Source organism: Pyrus communis, chromosome 11 (genome assembly GCF_963583255.1).
Source record: "Pyrus communis chromosome 11, drPyrComm1.1, whole genome shotgun sequence".
NCBI classification, from domain to species: Eukaryota; Viridiplantae; Streptophyta; class Magnoliopsida; order Rosales; family Rosaceae; genus Pyrus; species Pyrus communis.
In genome coordinates this window covers 22,850,372-22,866,952 of record NC_084813.1, presented here as the reverse complement: position 1 = coordinate 22,866,952, position 16,581 = coordinate 22,850,372, and the positions used below count along the sequence as shown (strand labels likewise).

The following is a 16,581-nucleotide window of genomic DNA, read 5'->3' as shown; positions in this document are numbered from 1 at the left end:
ACATGCTGCCTGGTGAAAAATTTACTTGACTAGGAATTTTTGTACAAAGTCCGAGCTAATCACATTGGATGCGGACTATTTAGTACCGAGTACAGTGATTAAGAATGCAATTGGAACATGATTCTCTTGATTTAGTTTGTGTTCAATTGGATTTAAATACAATTGATATGAAATTTGAAGCAAAACATTTACTAATATCCTATTCAAATTCTACTGCTTTCTGGCCACACTGCTCCCATTTCGTTGAAGATGTTGCTCGCGTCATCTTCCAATCGGATCATTGATCTCAGAGAAGATTGTCGCAGATATACATTGGACGGATTCATTGCTAGCAAAACCTTGCCTAGTACTAACGCCACCGTCAATTAAGAAGGTAACCTCGTTGTCACCATTATTTCCAATGCTTTCTCGATGAAGCTGCACTGCAATTGCTCAAAAATTGCTTTTGAATATGCAAGCTGCTTGGGTTCTTGTCCTTCTTTGTATGAACCTGTGTGAAAAACCTGAGTAAACATGAGATCTTGAGTTTGAAAAAATAAATATCTCTTTTTTTATTCGATGCATTTGAGTCGGCAGTGTGGACTTGCGGGATATTTGAACTCATTGACTTGCGTTCTTGCAAGACACCCATCAATTACGAGATCACTGCTCAAAGTTAGTGCGGCCTGACTTGCGTTCTTGCAAGACACCCGTCAATTACGAGATCACCGTCCAAAATTAGTGCGGCCTGTCTGTGGCTCCAATTATCAAATGACAAGCGTTTATAAATTTAATTTTGTTGTCATAAACTTAATACGTGTCAAACAATAACTAGGATCACAGAGAGGTGTGGACTTGCGGGATATTTGAACTCATTGACTTGCGTTCTTGCAAGACACCCGTCAATTACGAGATCACCGCCCAAAATTAGTGCGGCCTGTCTGTGGCTCCAATTATCAAATGACAAGCGTTTATAAATTTAATTTTGTTGTCATAAACTTAATACATGTCAAACAATAACTAGGATCACAGAAAGCCCACACCCATTTCAACTGCAGAAGATTTGATTTAATCAATTATTCATGTTAGATTTATTTAATGTTTTATTAAATAAAGGGAATTGTTATTTTCACTCCAAACTTTCTATATTTAGAAAGAAAAATACACTTGTGAAGAATGTAAAATGAGATTTTTGAAGTACCAATAACACTTCCCTAAACAAATAATAATCCACCCAATTGAGAAGATGTTTGGTTTTTTAGTATCTTTTTAGTAATATCTTTATGAGTGTTTGGTTTTTTGGTTGGTTTAGAGGAGTTTGCGGGGATGGAGTTTTTTTGAGTGTTTGGTTGAGTTTTTTTTTTTTTTTTCTTCAGAGATGTGCGTATGGTGAGGGTAAAAGATTACTTTGAAAATTAAATGGTGGGTTTTGGATGTTGGCTGGAGAAGGGCGGTCGGAATTTGAGTGGCCGCTGGAGTGGGTGGTCGGAAATTTGGCCGCTAATATTAGCTATTCTTCTTAGCTCCGCCACTCTGGAGAATTAAGTTTGAAAGATAGCATATTTTCATATGTGCCTTGAAGCACCCTTCATTCTATCTTTTTCTACATAGCCTAAACCCAATAGCTGCTATTTGTTAACCAAGCTGTAATCTCAAAGAAGAATGAGATGTATAATGCTTGTGAAAGATACGGAGAAGAAGAAAGAAGATAGAGAGAGATAGAGAAGATTTAGAGAGAGAAGAAATCTTTTCATGTATATATTTTCTGTGTTATTACATTCTTACAATCTCAAGACTATATACTATCTTCTATGAAACTTATTGTCTAAGTCACAATGTAACTAACTCTAACAACCTTCCTAATCTTTTGACAAGTGTCTCCATATTCTACCATTGAATTACTATCCTTAACACTATTATCCAACATTTTCTTGTTGAGGCTCTGGTTTATTTTCTGAATATAAGCTAGATAATTTAGGGGTTAGGGAAGACTTTTGGAACGGCAAGGGTTTCTTGTGTTGTATTCAATTCTTCATGTTTTCGTCTATTACAGTTGTTGTTGGTGTGAGTGCTTCCGAATCTGCATCAGTTAGTATCAGATCTAAACTAAGATGGTGACGCCACTCGTTAGAGGACAAGTGTTGGATGCATTTTGATTTTATTATGATTTTATTGCCACAATGGGCTAAATGGTGTTAATACAAAAATATAAACAAATCTTCTATGAACCATAGTGAGCTCCCCCATACGGCCATAAGATATTCAATTTATGAAAGCATAATGCTTGAGATTTGACGCAAAAGATGTCTCAGATATGCATTGGATGAGTTCCTTTTCCTAAGGACTTTGCTAACTACTCCTAGTTTAGGTGGTAGTGTCATTGAAGAAGGCAACCTGATTGTCATTTATGATTATTCCTTTCAATGCAACTCTGATGAAGCTGCAACACAAACTCAAGGGCATTCACATCGTCATTCATTGATGGCCGTTCGTTGTAGTCAATGCCCACTTTTTGTGCATACCCTTTAGCAACTAATCTAGCTTTAAATCTCACATTGCTTTTCCCATCAACACCTTCTTTCTTGGCATTCACTCATTTACAACCGATAGCTTTCTTGCCCTAAGGGAATTTAGCTAACTCTCAAGTCTTGTTCTTCGAGAGAGAATTCATCTCATCATCCATGGTATTGCACCACTTCTCATTTTCTTCACTCTCAATGGCTTCCTCAAAATTGGATGGAATCTCATTGATGATAATAGGAAGAGCAAAAGCAACGTAGTCACTATACCAAGGTGGCTTGGTAATGTCTCTTTCCTCTGTTCTTGGCAATAGACTCTTGAGGCGAAACTTACTCTTCGTCTTGAAAAGAGTCTTCAACTTCAACTTCTTCAACATCTTTATGGTCTCCCACTTCTTCACTTATAGTGGCTTCGACATCAACGAAAATAGGATTTGAAGTACTAGAGGCAACTTTCTCAAGCTCTACCTAGTAGACATCTTTCACATTCTTCTCAGAGTCTCTAAACGTACTTTCTTCATCAAATGTCACATCTCTGGGCACCACAACCTGTAATGTTTGACACCACTTCTAAAACCAAGAAAGATACCCATTTTTGCTCTAGGATTAAATTTATTTTCAGTTACATGAAAATAAGCAGGTGAACCAAAAATACAGATACAATCATAATCAGAAGAAGTTTTTCCAATCCATACCTCAATTGGTATCTTACCTAGAACAACAGCTAAAGGTAACCGGTTGATGATGTGACATGCATAAATAATTTCCTCTGTCCAAAATGACTTGTTAAACCCGACTGAGACAACATACATCTAACTTTCTCAAGCAATATTCGATTCAATCTTCTGCAACTCCATTTTGCTATGGAGTTTCCCAAACACTGAAATGCCTCACAATTCCTTCCTCTTTGCAAACTTTAAAGAAATGGTCAAATGTGTATTCACCACCTTTATCTGATCTCAAAATCTTAATCTTCCTCCTAATCTGGTTCTTAACTATTTTCTTCCAACCTAAGAAAATACTCAACACCTCACTCTTGTGCTTCATAGTGTAGACCCAAGACCTTCTAGAATAATCATCAACGAAGGTCACGAATCAATGTCTACCACTCAAAGAGGGAGTCTTTGTGGAACCCCAAACATCTGAATGCACATAATCAAGAATGCCCTTCGTTTAATGTACTGCAGTACCAAACTTTATTCTAGTTTGCTTCCCCAAGACACAATGCTTGCAGAAATCAAGCTTACAAGTTGTGGCACCTTTTAGAAGACCTTGTTTCAGTAGCCCTTGTAGAGCTTTCTCACCGGCATGGCCTAATCTCATATGCCATAGTCTAGTAGTATCTGAATCAAATGTGACCATATTTTCTAAAGACTACCACTGCTTCCCCTGTCACAGTGCTTCTTTGCAATAGATACAAATGACCGCATCGAGGAGCTTTCATCACAAGAAGTGTGCCATAAGTAACTTTCAATGTCTGCCCATCTAAATAAAACTTGAAGTCCTTGGATTCTAAAGTACCCAAAGAAATAAGATTTTTTTTCTTCAAATTCATACATACCAAACCCCTATCGATTATTTAACCATACCATCATGCAACTTCAAACGAACTGTACCAATCCCTTTCATTGTATAATGATTGTCATCTCTCATGAAAACGACACCACTGTCAAACTCTTTCAAGCTTAAAAACCAATCCTTGTGAGGAGTCAAATGATGAGTACAACCTGTATCCAACACCCACTTGGTAGAACAATCAAATGATGATGAAGCGGTTAAAGCAAAATCAGAAAAATCAGAAAAATCATTCTCAAGCTCAACAATATTAGCTTTAGAACTCACTTTGCCTTGTTTTTGTTCTTCAGCCTAGGGCAATCTTTCTTCAAATGCCCCTTAGTATGATAGAAAGCACATTCATCCTTTTTCATACTTTTTTCACCTTTAGAATTTCCTCTAGGTCAAGACTCTGATTTTTTCTTACTAGAGAAAAATTTCCTCTCCAATGATCTACCTCTAACAAGTAAAGCCTCAGAGATACTAGCATGATTATTATCTCTATGCCTCATTTCATAATTCATCAAGGCATTCGACACATCTTCAAATTTCACAGTTTCTTTACCATGCATAATAGTAGTAACAAAATGTTCATAAAAATCCGACAAAGAATTCAACAATATTAAGGCCTTATCTTCTTCCTTAATATCCTCATTTAAATTCATCAAATCGACAATCAACTTATTAAAAGCATCAAGGTGTCTAATCTTTTTTGTACCTTCTTTATATTGGAAGCGGTATAATTTTTTCTTCACATGTAGCCGGTTCTCCGCACTCTTTGCCATATACTTGTCTTCTAATTTTTGCCACAACACTTTTGCCAATGTCTCCCACATCACAAAATACTTATGAGTTTTTGTAAGGCACAACCGAATTGTGGAGCAAGCTCACAAATTCAATTTCTCCCAATATGACTTTGACATAGTTTCCAGCTTATCTCCCAAAGCTGCAAGTAGATCTTGTTGAGCCAACACATCATTAACCTCACATTGCCACATCCCGAAATTGTTTGTACCATCAAACTTTTCCACTTCAAACTTTGCATTTTGCACCATAATTCTTGCAAATCCTGAGCTGCTTCCAAAAAGATTCTCATTTTGCTCGTCTGACATTTTTAGCTACAAGACAGTACCCAAGAGCAACCAATGTTCTGATACCAATTGTTGTGATAGGATAACACCAAACCAATTGAAAATCAACTCAAGCTAACCCATAGGAAATATATCAAATGAAATGTAAGAACAAAAATAAAAAAGACACTAAGATTTAATGAAATTCCTCGACACTAAGAGAATAATTTCCTCTCTATACAAAGCTCAAACCTAACACACCAACTACAATTTTGATGGAGTGACTGCTAACCAAAGAGAGGAGCATTTTTCTTCTTCTGTTCAAAATGGGGCTGCGGCACCCTTTTTTCTCTTCTTTGCTACTGCTTAAACCAAAGGGCAGCAGCTGTCTGCCTTATTAAAGAACCCTAGCCACCCCCTGGCTTTTAAAAAGGGCTAAATAAAAGGCCCATTGAATAGGCTGGTGAGATCAACTAAAGGCCCAATAGAATTGGCAACAAATCCAACAAGATGAAAATTGGTTTCGTCATGGTAAATTTTATGAAGGCGTTTATTTGTTGCTTTGGTTGTATGCATGAATACACTTAGCTCTTGTTTATAGATATGTCATGTGTGGTTGTGTCTCTCTCATTCCAAGTTCTTGAGATTTAAGTTTATCAGACTTTTCTCGGATAAACACTGATTAAGTCTTTGGCATGTATGCAATTCAATTGGAATTCGGAAAGTGATTTCTGTACATTTTTTATTATTTTTGTACACTTTTTCTTACTTATTGCCACTGATTTTTCTTTCGATTTGTTTAAACGAATGACTAGAAAAAAAAATGGTTGTGTAAGAAAGAATTAAAAAAAAAAAAAAAAAAACAGGTGTGCACAAGTCATTTCCTCAAATCTTTATGCGTGTATTTTAAACAGTGTTTAAAATATCGATATAGGTGAAAATATCAATATGCAATTTTAGGAAATATCGATCAATATTGGTCGCCTTCGACGGAAATTTGCAATGGGTTGGTATATCAACTCATTCAAATTTAGTCGAAATTAGAGAAAAAATTCTCAAAAAAAATAAAAATAAATTCAAAAGCTCTAAATCTACAGTAGGTAGTGAATCAATAAATATCGTTGATATTCATTGGTTTTCTTATATCTCGTCAATAGATGGTGAAGTTTGCATTTAACCCCTTTTCCATATTGATCCTTGATTTTTCAAATATTTCAACGGAAATATCAACAATTTCGTAAATATTTTAAATGTAGATATTTTGAACACTGACTTCAATATAAGAGAACAAATTGAGCTAAGTGTTGGCGTCCTTATGTAACGGGATGTGTTTAAAGGACGTAAAGTTTCACGTCGAAACCTAGTGAATCAAATACAACATATAATGCGTGGAAAAACAAAATACGACATATAGTTGGTGGTTTCATTTTGAGTTAACATCTCCACTCCAAAATCGTTTATCATATTCATTGACTACCTTACCGGAATAACAACATTTAACGGTGATATCTTCGATTGGAGGCCCGTAGGCAGGCGGTGAATCGCCGGCCACAAATATGGGGACGGTGATCATGTGGAGAAACAAGGAAAGGTAAAGACGAGTGATGAGAATTGGTTTCATCTGCATGGTAATACTGTTTGTTGCTTGTGTTTATTTTTGATTTCTGGTGTGATACACTTGACAATAGATATATGTATGGTTGTGCCTTGTGCGTCCCTTATGATCATCAAAGACTTTAAAGTCATTTAGTTTTTGGCCCATAATTTGACATCACGGTCTTTTGGATTGATTACGGGAGATAACGCGGTAACAAAAGTTGCCTACTTTTGTTCAGAGGATGTGGTTGGAGGATTATACCGATCGAAGACTTGACTACTTTTGTTCTTGATGAAGAGATAGACTTGAGTTATTTGAGCAGGCAGGTGGCCCCTTTAGATATTTTGCTTCATCTTCTTCACATTTACATGTCTGCAGCTTCTTCATTTTTCACATGCTGCCTGGTGAAAAGTTTACTTAACTAGGAATTTTTGTACAAAGTCCGAACTAATCACATCGGATACGGACTATTTGGTACCGAGTACAGTGATTAAGAATGCAATCGGAACATGATTCTCTTGAATTAGTACTGACTATTTAGTACTGAGTATTTTGGATTAATCACATCGGATACGGATTATTTAGTACTGAGTATTTTGGATTTAAATACAACTGATATGAAATTTGACGCAACATATTTTACTAATATCCTATTCAAATTCTATTGCATTCTAGCTGCCCTGCTCCCATTTCATTGAAGATGTTGCTCGCGTCATCTTCCAATCGGATCGTTGATCTCAGAGAAGATTGTCGCGGATATACATTGGACGGATTCATTGCTAGCACAACCTTGCTCGGTACTATCGCCACCGTCATTTATGAAGGTAACCTCGTTGTCACCATTACTTCCAATGCTCTTTCGATGAAGCTGCAACGCAAGCTCAAGCCCCCTCACAACCTCATTCATCGAGGGTCGTTCGATTCCTTTATCATGAATGCAACTCATAGCAATCTCAATGAACTTATTCAAGCACTCGGGTTCAATCTTACCCTTCAAATTACGGTCAATGATTTGATCAAGCGTCCCATCTCCATGACAACTCTTTGCCCACTCAGCTAAGATCCTTCGCCTCGTCTCCACCGTATGCATCAGAGAGGGCCTCCCACACAATACCTCCCACAACACAACACCAAATGAGTACACATCGGACTTCTCAGTCAGCTGCCGTCGTCTGTAGTATTCAGGGTCCAAATAACCGAAACTGCCTTTCACGGCCGTGCTGATGTGGGTCTTGGACATGGTTGTCATGCCCATTTTCGACAATCCAAAATCCGAAACCTTGGCCACCCATTTCTCATCCAACAAGATGTTGGTGCTCTTTACGTCACGGTGAATGATGGTGCTCTTGGCCCCACTGTGAAGGTACTGCAACCCACGAGCCGTGCCAATACAGATCAGAAGCCGCTGCTCCCAGGAAAGAGGTGGCTTGTTCGTGTGGTAGAGATGGCTGGCGAGGGTCCCACGTGGCATGTAATCGTATACCAAGATCATCTCGTATTCATCCGTACAATATCCGATCAGAGACACCAGATGGCGGTGGCGGAGTTGGGAGAGCAGCTCGATTTCTGTCTTGAACTCGTGGACTCCCTGTGATGAGTTAGGTTTCAGCCGTTTGATTGCGACATCGGAGGTCGCCACACCATCACCGATGCACCCTCTGTACACGGTTCCAAAGCCTCCAACTCCTATAATGAACGTGACATTGAAGTTTTCAGTGGCTGCTTTTATATCTGCAAGTGAAAAGTATGGACACAAATAAAGCGGTACAGGGGGCCCCTGGATCTTTGTTAATTTGGCTGTCCCGTTATTGGCGCTCGAGGACTTGGCTTTCCGTCGTCGCATGAAAATGAAGAATCCGAGGACAGAGATCATGACAAGTGTGCCGGAAACTAGGCCAGCGGCAATGCCTAGCACATGAGCAGTTGAGGGGCTTTGTGGCTCCGCTGGTCCGCCGAGATTGCCATTTGAGTCATTCAGTTTGAAGACTTCAAGCCCATTTAAGGTTGCATAACTGTGTAAGTCATATAGTGCGATAGAAAGATTTGTTTTGCCATGCATGCTTTCAGGGCCAGCCATTGACACAACGTAGTCTCTGTACACTGGAATCCCATATCCACCACTCCATAAGAAGATGTTGGCTCTTTCTTCAGCTGTTTGGTTGGCTATGTAAATTTGAAAGTCTCCAGATCCGTTCCGGTCGCCTCTGTCAGATTGGAACTCACAAAAATGCATCCTAACCAGGTAAGAAAACTTGGAATCTACAGGGAATTCCCAGGTGAGGTTGTACGGCCGTACACTTGCTTCCGCTCTGCTCCCTGATCGGCCTGTTCGGTAAACTTCCAATGGCGCAGTGTACTCTGGTATTATGGAAAAGTTGAGACTAACAGAAGGGCTTTGTAGTGGACCGCTAAAACATAAACTTAATGCATCTAAATAATTTTTCTCCTCTGCCACACCATCCCAGTTGCGGTACAATCTGAAGAACAATCCAGTGTCCGAATTGAACAATCCGGTGTCCGAATTGTTTAAAATTGGGTCCCCACCGATGTTCAAGCGGTAGACCATCTCTAGAGCAGTGTTGTTTTCTATTCGAAGAAACTTCTTTCCTCTAGTACCAACAGAATAAACCCCACTGGGGCTCTGGGATTCCGTGTAGTAGAGATTGCTTGGCATGTCTACAATCTCAATTCCGTTGATAAATGCGTATGCATCTGGGCTTGCTGCTCTGGTTGGAGTAAATGTGATGTTCAAGCTTTGCTCTTGATCATCAATGTTCAAACAGAACTCTCTGTACAACGTCTCCTCCCCATACACATCTGCAATGGCTGAAGCATTGAAATTGTGGAGAAGGGTAAAGCCACCGGCTTTGACAGAAAAGAGCGCTTGGGAGCGGTTGAAGTCGCGATACGAAGCTGGATAGAAATACAAGCGGATGAACTTTTGGCCTGTGGTACTAAAGGAAAATCTGTAAGTAAATTCAAGGCGAGAAAGACGTGCCATGGTGTAAGGAACTTGGCTGGCGGAGGAGGAGGACGACAAAAGGGCTTCTCTGGTGATGGATGTGTTGCCAGCTTGGCGTTCTTCTGAGGGAGAATATATTGAGTGCTTATCTCCAGTCCAAGATCGATCGTTAAGAATTTGGGGGCCGCTATGCCCACACGCAATGGCGATCATAGACCCACATACAATGGTGATCACATCGCCTGGAGGGTAGGCAGACGGCGAGTCGTCTCCGGCCACAAGTAGCGTGAGGATCATGTGTAGAAACATGGATGACAAGTAAGGGATGTTCTTCATGAGAGAGAGGGAGAGGATGAAGCTCAAAAATTGCTTAGAATATGCAAGCTGCTTGGGTTCTTGTTTTTCTTTGTATGAAGAGTAATGATATTTGTTTTTGTACCGTATTTCTATACCACTTTAGATGACATCTGATGTAGACAGTAACATTTAAAAAATTTGCAAAATCCAAGGAAAGGAAAGAGAAAGACTCTTCGTATACTATAATCATCATTTAATTAATTAGTTTTTTTTAATTATTAATTTATTAAATAATAAATTAAATTTAAAAATCTAATTAATTCAAATAATGTAGATCACATCGTCATCTAAAATAGTATGAAAATGTTGTATAAAAATATGATATGAATACCATATGCAATGAACCTGTGTGAACAACCTGTGTGAACATGAGATTTTTGAGTTTGAAAATATAAATATTTTATCTTTTTTTTTTTTTGGTCTGATATTACTCGTCAAATTTCCTACTGATAGACTTTTGACAAATATGAGGGTAGTAATAATTATATTCGGTCGCTTTTGAGTCGGCAGTGTGGACTTGAGGGATATTTAAACTCATTGACTTGCGCTCTTGCAAGACACCCGTCAATTACGTGATCGGTACTCAAAATAAATGTCGCTTGTACGTGGCTTCAAACATTAATTATCAAATTTTTATTAACTTAACTTTTTAAAATTTTATTATCAGAAACTTAATATATGTCAAATAATAATTGAGATTACAAAGAGGTCACATTCATTTTGAAACAATATTTAACTACTCAAAGATGAGCAGGAACTCTTACTCAAAATTTCTCAAAATTGTTCATTATCGATTTATAGAACTTCGTGTTTATAATCAAAATCATTCATATTATAAATTACCCTATAAAGATCGCCTTTGCTGAAAATCCATTAAAACTAAGATCGACTCATCAAACTGTTTAAAAACAAATGAACAATATTGGTAAAAGTATTACGAACTGTCTATGTATTTGCTACCATAGATTGATTAAACAATCTTAGTTTTAATTTATTTTTTGCAGAGAAGATCTTTACAGTGTAATTCATAGTATGAACGGTTCTGATCATAAACACAAAATTCTATGATTAAAACACTAAGAGTGTTAAGTAGGAGTTCCTACTCATCTTTAAGTAGTCAAGTATTGTTCTTCATTTTGAGTGCAAAAGATTTGATCTCGTCAATTACTCGTATAAGATTTGTTTGATATATATATATTAAATAAATAATAATCCACCCAATTGAGAAGAAGTATTATACTAATCTTTTTAGTAAAATCTTTATGATTGTTTGGTTTTTATGTTTGGTTTAGAGGAGTTTGCAGGTATGGAGTTTTTTATGAGTGTTTCGTTGAGTTTTTTTTACAGATGTGCACATGGTGAGGGTAAAATTTAACTTTGAAAATTGAATGGTGGGTTTTGGATGTTGGCCTGAGAAGGGCGGTTGGAATTTGGGTGGTCGCTGGAGTGGGTGGTCGGAAATTTGGCCGCTACTGTTAGCTATCCTTAGCTCCGCGTCACTGTGTGGAGAATTAAGTTTGAAAGATAGCATAGTTTCATGAGTGCTTCCGAATTTGCATCAGTTAGTATCAGATCCGCATCAGTTATTATCAGATCTAACTGTATGGTGGGATTCTCGTGGAGTCAAATTTTATGACTTACAATAGGTGATCTCGAGACGAACTAATGGAAGTTCATCAACGTCGTTATCCATATGACGAAATGATGAAAAGAGAATGATTCTTCATCTAACCAAATCTCTCACATTGAAAATCGACGACAAGTTGTTGTGGAATTCGATGGGAATGATGCGTTTGTTTACAGTTTGTTACTGACATAGAAACTTTAAACTAAGATGGTGACGCCACTTGTTAGAGGACAAGTGTTGGATGCATTTTGATTTTATTGTGATTTTATTGCCACAATGGGCTAAATGGTGTCAATACAAAAATATAAACAAAGATTCTATGAAGTATGAACCATAGTGAGCTCAATGGTGCCCGCATACAACCGTAAGATACTCAATTTATGACAGCACTTGAGATTTGACGCAAAAGATGTCTCAGATATACATTGGATGGGTTCCTTTTCCGAAGAACTTTGCTCACTACTACTAGTTTAGGCGGTAGTGTCATTGAAGAAGGCCACCTGATTGTCATTTGTGACTATTCCTTTCAATGCAACTCTGATGAAGCTGCAACACCAACTCAAGGGCATTCACAACGTCGTTCATTGACGGCCGTTCGATTCCTTTATCATGTATGCAAGTCATAGCAATATCAACGAACACATTCAAACACTTGATTTCAATCTCACCCTTCAAATTTGGATCAATGATTTGGTTAAGTGTTCCGTCTCCATGACAAGTCCTAGCCCACTCAGCTAAGCTCATTTGCCTTGTCTCCACCGTATGCATTAGAGCCGGTCTCCCACACAAAACCTCAAACAACACAACACCGAATGAGTATACATCAGACTTCACAGTTAGCTGTTGAAGTCGAAAATATTCCGGATCCAGATACCCGAAACTGCCTTTGACCATCGTACTTATGTGAGTCTTAGATGTGGTAGTCATCCCCATTTTTGACAAGCCGAAATCCGAAATCTTTGCCACCCATTTCTCATCCAACAAGATGTTGGTGCTCTTAACGTCACGGTGGATAATAGTGCCCTTGGTTCCACTGTGAAGGTAGTGCAGCCCACGAGCTGCACCAATACAAATCAGAAGTCGTTGCGCCCAGGAAAGAGGTGGGTTGTTTGTGTGGTAGAGATGGCTGGCGAGGGTCCCACGTGCCATGTAATCGTATACTAAGATCATCTCATCTTCATCCGCACAATATCCAATCAGAGACACCAAATGGCGATGGCGGAGTTGGGAGAGCAGCTCGATTTCTGTCTTGAACTCGCGTGCTCCTTGTGATGATTCGGGTTTCAACCGTTTGATTGCAACGGTTGTGGTCTCACCATCAGTGATGCATCCTTTGTATACGTTTCCAAAGCCTCCAACTCCGATAATACACATGTCGTTGAAGTTTTTGGTGGCGGATTTGATCTCTTTCAGTGACACATAAAGACATAAATCAGAAGGTAAAGTTGACCTGCAGGTCATTGTTGACTTGGTCGTCGTGCAATTGGCGCCCGAGGACTTCACTTTCCATAGTAGTCGGAAAATCAAGAATCCGAGGATAAAGATCAGGACAAGTATGCCGGAAACTTCACCAGCAACGATTTCAAACACCGTCTTCTTTGACGAATTATTTGGGGGGCTTTGCGACTCCACTGGTTTGGATGGAGCTGGGACATGGTTCGGTCCGCCGAGATTACCATTTGAATCATTCAGTTTGAAGATTTCGAGCCCATTCAATAATATTCCTTTGTTGTACTTGTCCTTCAGTGCGATAGAAAGATTTGTTTTCTTCCCCATGCTTTCATGGCCAACCATTGACACAACGTAATCTTTGTACACAGGAATCCCACTGCCATGGCCACGATCACAGGTCCATAAGAAGACGTCTGCTCTTTCTTCAGCTGTTTGCTTGTCTATGTAAATTTGAAACTTTTCTCCGGTTTCGTGCCAACTACAAAAATGCATTCTAATCAGGTAAGAAAACTTGGAATCTACAGGGAAGTCCCAGGTGAGGTTGTACCCAATGTTCCTGCTGGTTGGTTCCAATTCCGCTCTAATCGACAGGCCTGTTTGGTAAACTTGTTCCGGCGCCGCATATGCTGGTATTACGGCAAAGTCAGGTTGACTACCGAATTCTTGTAGGTGACTGCGCACACTTAAACTTAGCGGCTGTAAGTAATTTATCTCCACTTCCGAACCATCCCAGCGGCGGAACATGCCAGTGTCTTGAGTGGATAAGATTTGTGGTCCACCGATGTTTATTCGGTAGAGCATCTCTAGGGCAGTGTTGTTCTCTATGCGAAACTTATTTTCTTCGGTGCATACTTTCTTGTTGTGCCTATTGGAGCTTGGGGCAGGAGTGTAGTAAAGATTGCTCGGCATGGATACAATTTCGATTCCGTTGACAAAGGCATACGCATCTGGACTTGCTGCCATGCTTGGAGAAAATGTGATGTTCAGGCTCTTTGTGTCATCAACGTTCAAACAGAACTCTCTGTACAAAGTGTCAACCCCATAAGCATCTGCAGTGACTGAAGCATTGAAGTCGTGGAGAAAGGTAAAGCCACCGGCTTTGACAGAGAATAGTGCTTTGGATCGTTCGAAGTTAGGGCCATAAGAAACCGGGCGGAAATACAACCGGACGAACTTTTGGCCGGCAGTTTTGAAGGAAAATCTGTAAGTAAATTCAGAGTGAGAAAGCCGTGCCCAGGTATAAGGTACTTTGATGAAGGAGGAGGTGGACGATGGAGGGGCTTCTCTAACAAAGGATTTGCTAGCAGCTTGGTGTTCTTCTAAGGGGGTGTATATCGAGTACATATCTCCAGTCCAATATTGCTTATCTTGCATTAGGGGGCCCGTATAGCCGCATGCAACAGTGATAAAGTCGACTGGAGTGTATACAAGCGACAAGTCGTCTTGGGCCACGAGTAAGGTAAGGATCATGAGTAGAAACAGTGGTGAGAGGTGAAGACGAGGCGAACACGGTTTTATGGTTGTATAAACGTGTTTGCTGCTTGTGATAACGTTCTTCATGATATATATATATATATATATATATATATAGAGAGAGAGAGAGAGAGAGAGAGAGAGAGAGAGAGAGAGAGGGGTTGAACTAATGGCGATGGAGGATGAAGCTCGAAAATTGGTTATAATACGTAAGCTGGTTGGGTTCTTGTCCTGTTTTTCGTTATGAACTGTGTGTGAACATGAGAAATATACTTGTTTCTCTTTTGTCATAATTAAGTTTGAAGAAACTTCCTGGAAATTAATCTAAATTATTTTCTTATCTTTTATTTAACATTTTGTTTTCCTCTGATAACGACACGGGCCAGTACCGATATGTCAAGATTTTTTACAAACATAGTATTATTTCCAATTATTGATTATTTTTAAATGAAATTCCTGCTTTACACTAAAACAATAAAACAAGAAAATAAACTAAAAAAGTATAGTAATTTTTCAACATTATTTGCTATAAAGATAGTGTGATGGAGATATCTGATGACTAATAAACATGAATCATGTGTTAAAGAAATCAATCCCATCTCATTGAAAGACCTACACAAATCTAGAATAAAAAATTCTAAAACATTCATTAAAGTTGGTTAGCTAGATTATCCAGGTTAAAGTAGTCCTTTTGAGAAAGGACTAGAAGGTTGTTTCTTAAGTTGGTGGAAGAGTCTAGAAGAATGGTGAGGTTTCCATCAACATGCAAGATTAGTGTAGATAATTCTAGCTTTGAAAGTTAGTGGAATTATCTAGATATCTTTAACATGATGTTTCCATGCTTCTCCAAGGTTCCATCCATGCCTATAAAAGGAGAAGGCATCCACACCATTTGTATCAACAATCAACCAAACAAGTAAGAATCAATCAATTAAGAAGACTAAGTGAGAGTGAGAAGTAGGAGTAGTCTTGTTAGGAGTGTGAGTGATCTAGAGTGTGTCTCTAGAAAGAGTGAGTGTCGTTGCTTCTAAAGTGTCTTTGAGAGTTTTGAGTGTTATAATATTTTGTGCGTGTAATACAAGTAATTTGTTTACTTATGTTGTCTCTCCAACACTTGTGTTAGAGTTTTGTACTCTAACTTTTTCCCAACATCATGATGAAGTTAGTAGCTGAAGTTGACATCTATCTAAAATTATTTGGTTGTTGAAATGAATAAATAACCATACATTGTTTAAAAGAAAAAAAAATATATATGGAAATTGACTATGATAGAAGGTTTTTCAAACTTTGCTTGTTGAAATCGAAAGGTATGAACGATTGGGTGGAGAATGAAAAAAGTCTAAAGCATCCTTCTTTGTATAGCATACATTATGCAAGTTTCGACTTTCCGATCGAAAAAAAAGGGGGAAGGAGAAGAGGAGTGAGAGTTTTATTAGGGTGTTTGCTGTTGGGGTTCTTCATGATTGTAAGAAAAACGTAGGGTGAGGTGTTGCCTGTTTAACTCATTTTCTCACTGGAATTTGGGGTCTCTTGACGAAGCCGTTTACACTGCCTATTCGCATTGTTTGTCTACACAAAGTCTGCGTAGAAAAAAAAAAAAAAAAAAAATTGCGCTGAAATATGATTAGGAGCAGTTTCCACACTTTTTCCTCCATCACTCACTCAATGTATATCTTCTTCGCACAGTAGGTGGTTCTCGTAAGGGACCGCGTCAATTCAATCAGAGGATGTGGTTGGAGAATGATACCGATCGAAGACTTGACTGAATTGCGTTCTTGATGTTGAGATAGGGACTTGAGTTATTAAGGTTCTAAAAGACGCTAGGCGCTAGTCGGGCAGCAAGCTGAGGTCTAGCGCCTAGGCGCCTAGGCGGGATCTAGGCGGGCGCCTAGGCGGACTAGGCGGATTTAACTAAATCCATTATATTTCATGTAAATAAGTGTAAAGTATATATAATTTCATTATAAACTACAAAATAGAATTACACATAT

At 38.7% G+C, this 16,581-nt stretch overlaps 1 protein-coding gene across 1 annotated transcript; it reads right to left on the bottom strand.

Moving 5' to 3' along the window:
* Positions 1-7,290: 7,290 nt before the first annotated feature.
* Positions 7,291-14,721, bottom strand: LOC137709234 (uncharacterized). Its single transcript, XM_068448331.1, has 2 exons — positions 12,180-14,721; positions 7,291-10,135 (listed from the first exon to the last, which is right to left on the bottom strand). The coding sequence occupies exons 1-2, from the start codon at positions 14,675-14,677 to the stop codon at positions 7,432-7,434; spliced, it is 5,202 nt and encodes a 1,733-aa protein (XP_068304432.1). The 5' UTR covers positions 14,678-14,721; the 3' UTR covers positions 7,291-7,431.
* Positions 14,722-16,581: the final 1,860 nt, after the last annotated feature.

What these genes read in the sequence shown, in the direction of transcription:
- LOC137709234 (XM_068448331.1), bottom strand. Translation starts at nt 14,677, where the DNA reads ATGAAGAACGTTATCACAAGCAGCAAACACGTTTATACAACCATAAAA. An exon ending in TGCATTGAAAGGAATAGTCA is followed by an intron (nt 10,136 to 12,179) that starts CAAATGACAATC and finishes TGTCATCTAAAG; the next exon opens with TGGTATAGAAATACGGTACA.